This window comes from Diadema setosum, chromosome 20 (genome assembly GCF_964275005.1).
Source record: "Diadema setosum chromosome 20, eeDiaSeto1, whole genome shotgun sequence".
In the NCBI taxonomy this organism is placed as follows: Eukaryota; Metazoa; Echinodermata; class Echinoidea; order Diadematoida; family Diadematidae; genus Diadema; species Diadema setosum.
In genome coordinates, this window is record NC_092704.1 from 10507370 (window position 1) to 10514253 (window position 6884).

The 6884-nt window shown below is 41.5% G+C and overlaps 1 protein-coding gene across 1 annotated transcript; it reads left to right on the plus strand.

The window, feature by feature from the left end:
• The first annotated feature begins 2082 nt into the window (after positions 1 to 2082).
• Positions 2083 to 4153, plus strand: LOC140243804 (uncharacterized). The gene has a single exon (XM_072323471.1). It carries the CDS (start codon positions 2083 to 2085, stop codon positions 4135 to 4137), a length of 2055 nt encoding a protein of 684 aa, XP_072179572.1. The 3' UTR covers positions 4138 to 4153.
• The last annotated feature ends 2731 nt before the right edge of the window (positions 4154 to 6884 follow it).

A 6884-nucleotide genomic window follows, 5' to 3' on the forward strand; every position in this document is an offset into this window, starting at 1 on the left:
TATCTGTATGTGTGTGCATGCTTTATCGAGTAATCAAGAAACCCGATGGCCCAAAATATCTCACAACAGATCTAAGCAAGCTGACTTCATGGGCAGATAAACAGCAACTGATATTCAACGCTTTCTAATGCTATCTTCTCTAGGACAATACGCAACATTTTGAACAGCACATACTCACTAGACAGAACGGGCATTTGATTCGACAAATCCACCCCCCCCCCCCAATTTACCTTTGGCATACACTTTGTAATCAATATATTCCAGCCTCTCACATTACACATAGCAATTTGACAAGGCCCCACACTTGCGGCTTGGCTAAAACACTTTAACCCTAATTATAGATAGGAGGAGCAAGGAGGTACTAGGCTCTCCTACATGTTGAAAAAAAAAAGAACAGTCTGGGGTTCCACTTTACGCTTGAGCAGACAAAGGTCATTTGTACCAACAGAGTATGTTGGTTTTAAAATTTGCTGAGATAAGTACCTATGGCGTTTTGCTTATTCAAGTGATTTTCATAAGTGGAATTTGCCAGCACGACCGCCTTCAGCAAAAGTGGCATTTGGCAATATCAATAGAAAAAAGATTGTTGATACATTCTTTAACCTACTAGTACTACACTTGGACATTCATCGTTCATTGATATGCGCCTGTTTCTGTCAAAAGTGTAATAGCAACATTTTAAACATGCTTTTCTGCTCAGATGTAATCAAACTCGACAGCATGCCTGTATAAAAACAAGACGACGCTTTGAGAAATCCAAAACCTACATGTGCAGAAGATAACCCAAGAATCAAGAAAAATGCATGTGCAGTCGTAGCGAATATTGACAAATGATCGCTCAAGCAATTCGTTTGTGAAATGCACGTGCTTTACAAGAGAAAGAAAATATTTTAGCAGGTCGATTGTAATTTGTAGTCTAATTTCCCCCATGTTTTGCGCATTGTTTCAGAGTAAACATGGACACGACACTTAATTACAGTAGGCCTAAAGCTAGAGATGTGTGTGTCTTACCTTTAAGCAACGGTACGTGGGTGTCCTCTTTAGTAATTACCAATTTTGAGGTACAGAATTCGTCGTGTCATGTTTTGAGATTTGCTGCTCCCCATCACTGGTTATTCAAAGCAGTCGAGTCTGAAAAGGCACCTAAGCCAAGTAAGACCATAATGAAGGAACGGATCTTTTGTCAGTGACGATGCCCGATTACACAATCACCATTGTCCAGACAGCTGGATCCATGTGCGCAATAATAATATGCACCTAATCAGATGGCGGTGGTGATGAGATCAAAGAAAGACCTCCGTCGGTTGATAGTCCATGTGTGTGGGTCCATGTTACATTCAATGGAAAATACTAGTAATGAAATCAATGCTTTCCTAAGTGTTAATTGATGGACCATTCTGCTTACCTGGTTTACGCAAGTTGAACATCCTTACTTATTTGAATATGACTGATGAATTCCATCAATTATTACGTCGGCCGAGCATATGCATTTTGTCGCTTTCAAAACGAGTGAAGTGCCTAACTAACTGAGAAAACAGAAATGTCATTTGTACCCATGTGCACATGAGCTAACTCCAAATTGGCTTATTTCGAAATTGAATTACAGTTACATAATTGGCCATCATTTACGATCAGCAACGGTAAACATTCGAGAGAGTGGCTTTAGTAACGGCGCGGATTGTTCTTTATCCGGAGCTATGATTACTTTTACTCCCACCAATACTACGACTCACGCCACCCTTTGTACTAGTACACCTGCAGTCAAGACCTTTATTACTTCCCCACATCTTCTTTTTAGATACTGCTATACGTTTTATCTACTTCCAATGTTCTTACACCCAACGGCTGTTACCAAGCACTCTTAATTGTTAAAACAATGATCGTAATCAAGTATTATGAGTATACTCATGTCACTATAAAGTACATTATATTAATAATGGCATTCTTTCCCACATTTTCTTTCAGATTCTCCCGTGATACGCTGTGCATGGAATGCATCCTGTCTGCCAGGTTATTATGAGCCCCATCTCCTTGTTTTTCTTGCAATGGATTATGGAGTGACGATCTACAGCCAACCAGAGCATGTATTTTCTTCGTCACCAAATACCCGACACATCCGATTGCCGTCAGAGACGCGTCATGGCGGCTGGCGGGATCGAAGACGGCGCGGAGAGAGACGTAGGCCTATCCGATGTGTTCTTCCCCGAGGAGGCAGATAACATCACCCTCCAGATAAAGGATTTCGGTTGCCACCTGAAGTGGAGAGAACTAAAGGGGCTTGACAGGCTGGTACTTTCCAAGTTTAAGGAAGTACTCGCCGGTGAAACTTGGGACTACAATGACAGGCCCACATATTTCACTGCCGTCCGCAACTTACAGGGTTTCATTGAGTACGAGCTCGGAAACGAAGTACAGGCTGAAGAGTACTTTTTAGAAGTGCTTGGATATGACCATGAGAACATATGTGCCCTTGGTAACATGGTTCACCTGCTCCAAGAACAGAACAGCACGAAGGAAGCACACACATACACGGAGAGATTACGTGCAATTTTCGCGAGGTCGGGACAGCGTGATGGCCATTACGAAACCTACCCACATCGCGCTCTTGCGTACGCGGACAAGGCTCACGCAATTCGATACTTCGAGCAGGATAAGAGATGCTTTCGCTACATGACATATGTGGAGCGTGCGGCCACCATAGGCCGCTACTGTTTGAACAGTCCTCAGCGAGCTGAGTGGTTCTTTGATCATGCTTTGGCACTGTATCGACGGGACGTGCAGATGGTCTATCTCAGGAAAATATCGGACACCGTGTCGGATGTACTTCAAACGAAGATTCAGTCTGGATACATGAAAGCAATCAAGCTGTTCTATGATGTCATTCAAATTAGTTCCAGCCCTGCTTACCTGTCTCTGTCCTGGGTATTCATTGGGATGTTGCTCAATCATGACCCCGATAATCGAAGTCTAGAGCGAATATTTCCAGATTCACCGGAACTGACCGCTATGAATGCCGACGATTGCTACATTAAAGGGTTGTCGATTGATGATCAGCATGAAATCACAACTCGAAGAGTAGGAGCTGAATATGTGAAACTGAGGAGGTATAGGGAAGCGAAGACGCTCCTAGACAGATCCATCTCTAGACTGAAGTCTTGGTTTGCTCATCGATATCGCGGAGTTCTCTATCTGTCCTTGTACGAGGACAATGCGCAGACAGACGAAGAAATTCACTCGCAGTTCGATGTCACCCCGAGGACGGAACTGCTCAAAATGGCCAAGGAAGAGTTTGAAAAAGCTCAAAGAGAAAGGATCGTTCACGCCGATTACTCTGACCTCGGTCAAGTCCACTATCTACTCAAGAATATCCGGCAGGCCAAGGCCAAATTCAAGAAGGCACTTGACAGTGAGCAAGACGACTATTTCGACTTGCTCGAGACCTACCGACGGTGGATTCGATGCGTGAGTGAGGAAAGTCCGGAGGACGTTGCCATACTGCAGAGGAAGGCAGAAGAGCACCGTTTGAGGTTGGTGGCGACACCTCTGGACACTCATGGAGACAGCTTCAGCGACGACTTTGACCATTACAACAGAGAGGCCATTCCAGGCTACGTGCGCCTCCTGAAGGAAGACGACTTTTGGTTAGCTTCGACGACCGGATGTTCTCAACATATAAATTCAAGACTGCCGCGAATTGAGCCAATCCCTAGGGGTCAGTACAAGTACGACTTCTTTCTATCTTTCCACGAAAGAGATCAGATCTGGAGTCTGGCGCTTTTAAACAAGCTCGAGGCTGAGTGTAACTTGCGCGGTTGTATCGAGCAGCGGGACTTCGACGTAGGCGAAGACACTATGGTCACCATTAAAAGGTGCCTCCGGGAGAGTTACCGCTTCATTGTGGTTCTATCACCGCATTACGTCAACGGCAGAGACGCCCGTAGCATTATGCGCGAGGCAACACGGGTGGCGTTCCGCAGGGATGGTCGTTATATCCTGCCCATTGAGTTGTCTTTGTGCGAGCACGAGAAACTGGATATGGACGAGATAAACCGAATCGAGTGTAGATATGGACAGATACCTGAGATTCACTGGCAGAATCTTGTTGACTCAGTACGACAGCCTGACCATGGCCAATGAGACTCTCTGTTTGATTAATATTACGTTCACTTTGTTTTTTTCCTCTCTCTCTCTGTGAAAGCAACTGTTTATTTCATGGTCAAAGAATTAGAAGTAGAAAGGCATAATGGAACACGATCAGTGGAAAATTGTGAGGTGATTCATCAGCTCACTCATTTACGTATTCATGTCAATTGTTCAAGAACTGTTGCCCAATTATTAGTGGATCTTTTAAATTTCGTAACTTCCTTACTTTTAATCCGATTTTGATCAAATGTTCACTGTTTCGCTTGTCATATATTTGACTCTTTCTTGTCAGACTAACTTTCAATTGTTCTGGATTTCCCTTTCCAATTACATTCGTGTCGATAAAGTGAAGATCAGTTGTTGAGGATGACACTCCAGCATGATTCCTCTGTTATAGCGAAATTCCAAATTACAAACAATACCTATGTGCATATCTTTTCAATATACCTCCGATATCACGATGACTGTAGTCAAGTATTTTGTCAAATGTTCTACATCTCGACGCTAAAAAGGAAAAACTGTTCTTTTTACACACTTTCGTACATCAGTTCCTTTATGAACGTTGACGAAGACTTGAACATTACATGCTCATTACCCGCTCGTTTGTGGTGAGTACTCATGCAAAGAAATGAGATAAAATGTTATTTGCAGTTATCTGTATTATGGTATTGGTACATGGTCCTCCCGTATAGTATGTGGAAAAAATGTTCAAGCTAACGTATGGATGTACGAGTATACGTACGCTTGTACAGTATCTTTGTTTTTCATGCATATTTCTCACAACTCTCGTCAAACTTGTTTTGTGATTTCTTTTCTTATTTTCAAATCAAGTGTAACTACTCGTTTCTAAAGATTAACATCAAGGGCTCATGAAAGGAGCTACACTTGACCTTCCTCGCATTTTATGTAAATGTATTTTCATTGTCTGTTACCAGACGAAATTGATGACTGTGTCTGCCAATCTCGCTTATCATACTCTCTAAATTCTTTACTATGCTTTAGATTGAGATGAGGGGCCAGTTCATTCAAAATTAGATTGAAAATCCCAATCTAATAGATTAAGAAGTCAATCTTTTTCTCAGTTTGATTCTGGAGGTCCCTCAGCACAATCTTATACATTGATATCCAGTCTAAGGAATTCGGAGAGTACTTATTATACACATTGTACGTCATTAATGAGAGATCCATCCAACTAATATTTCATTTGTAGTGAGTGAATGAGATATTTACGAATTTGAATTCAATTCGGGAGCGACGTTTTATCAGAAATGGGTCAAATCTGTTTTGACCATGTATAATAATGCATCGTTTTGATCGAGCTGTTTCCTCGACACCGAACTTGGCACAAAGATAAGAATTATAACCTTCCATTCATACTGAGATCTTTCACCTTAATTCTAAAAGCTGTTTTTTAACCTACTCATTCACGAAATTATGCATGTATATATATATGTATGTCGTCAGACAAAATTGTATTTAAATTACAATGTATTGTGTATTGTTTCCCACTGAAGGAAACAAATCCCGGACACAAATCGCGTGATAAACCTGGAGAGTTAACCCAACCCAACTCCAAGGTTACACAGTAATGTACGATGGAAAATGAATTTGTGGTACACATGCTCCTCAGAGTGTTAACATGACATTTCACAACAAGTGCATGGCTATTACATTGCTGTACATATTTGCACACCCTCTTTTTCTTTATCTATCGTATACTTCTTCTAAGAGTCTCAACGCTTATTGCCACATAATTCACTTGCAAACTTCAATGCATATGTGGCAAGCTGGTTTCCTCCTCCTCTTCCTCCTCCTCCTCTTCTTCTTCTTCTTCTTTCTTCTTTTTGTTTTTCTTCTACTTCATCTTCATCTTCTTCTTCTTCTTCTTCTTCTTCTTCTTCTTCTTCTTCTTAGCCCTCTTCTTCATGTTCTTTACTCCTGGAGATTCATAGCATCTAGGCTGCTGCCGAAGCCAGAAGTCCAGTAAAATCAGCTGAGCAATGTTGTGTGTTGAAGTTCAAATGTCATAATCAATACTTGTATTTGTTTTAATTCGAATATTGCATAAACTGCAATTTTTCAGTCAGCACAGTGTAAAGTATGATCTAGAAAAATGATACATGTCAATTTCACAAAATAAACATGTGATTTTCCAAACGGGGACATACAATGTGTCCGAAACGCGATGAAGCGTGTTTCATGTAAACACTACCCGCACTGCGAAGCGTGCGATAGTATCCTTCTCTTCGAGTGAAGAATTATTGTTTAACTTTCTGTTACTTTTGAGTAGAGGCTGATTTTATCATAGCAATAGGGGCACTGTGGCTTAGTGGATAAGACTCTTGACTTTTGTTCGGAGGTCTCGAGTTCGAATCCCTACCCGTGCCTTTACGTCATAGACGAGATGTATAATATTTATGAGTACCGGGAAACGCTAAGGTAAAAAAAGGGCAGGGCCCTCTGTCAGAGCAGTAAATAAAGAAAGACAGTATTATTTATTATTGATACACAGTCAAAGCATACACTGGATGATTTCAAGTTCAATGCTATTGTTGGCGGTGGTGTCATTGTGCTTGGTTCAAGTCAAACATGAAAAGATGCCCCAATGAATATTTATATCCGACAAAACGATGTAAGTGCCACATTTTTTTTTTCAACATCTCCAAAATACAGCGATCGTAAATTCGCTCCTGTACGTTGTCCAGCATGCCTAGGCATAGATTTTATACAGTATTACCGTG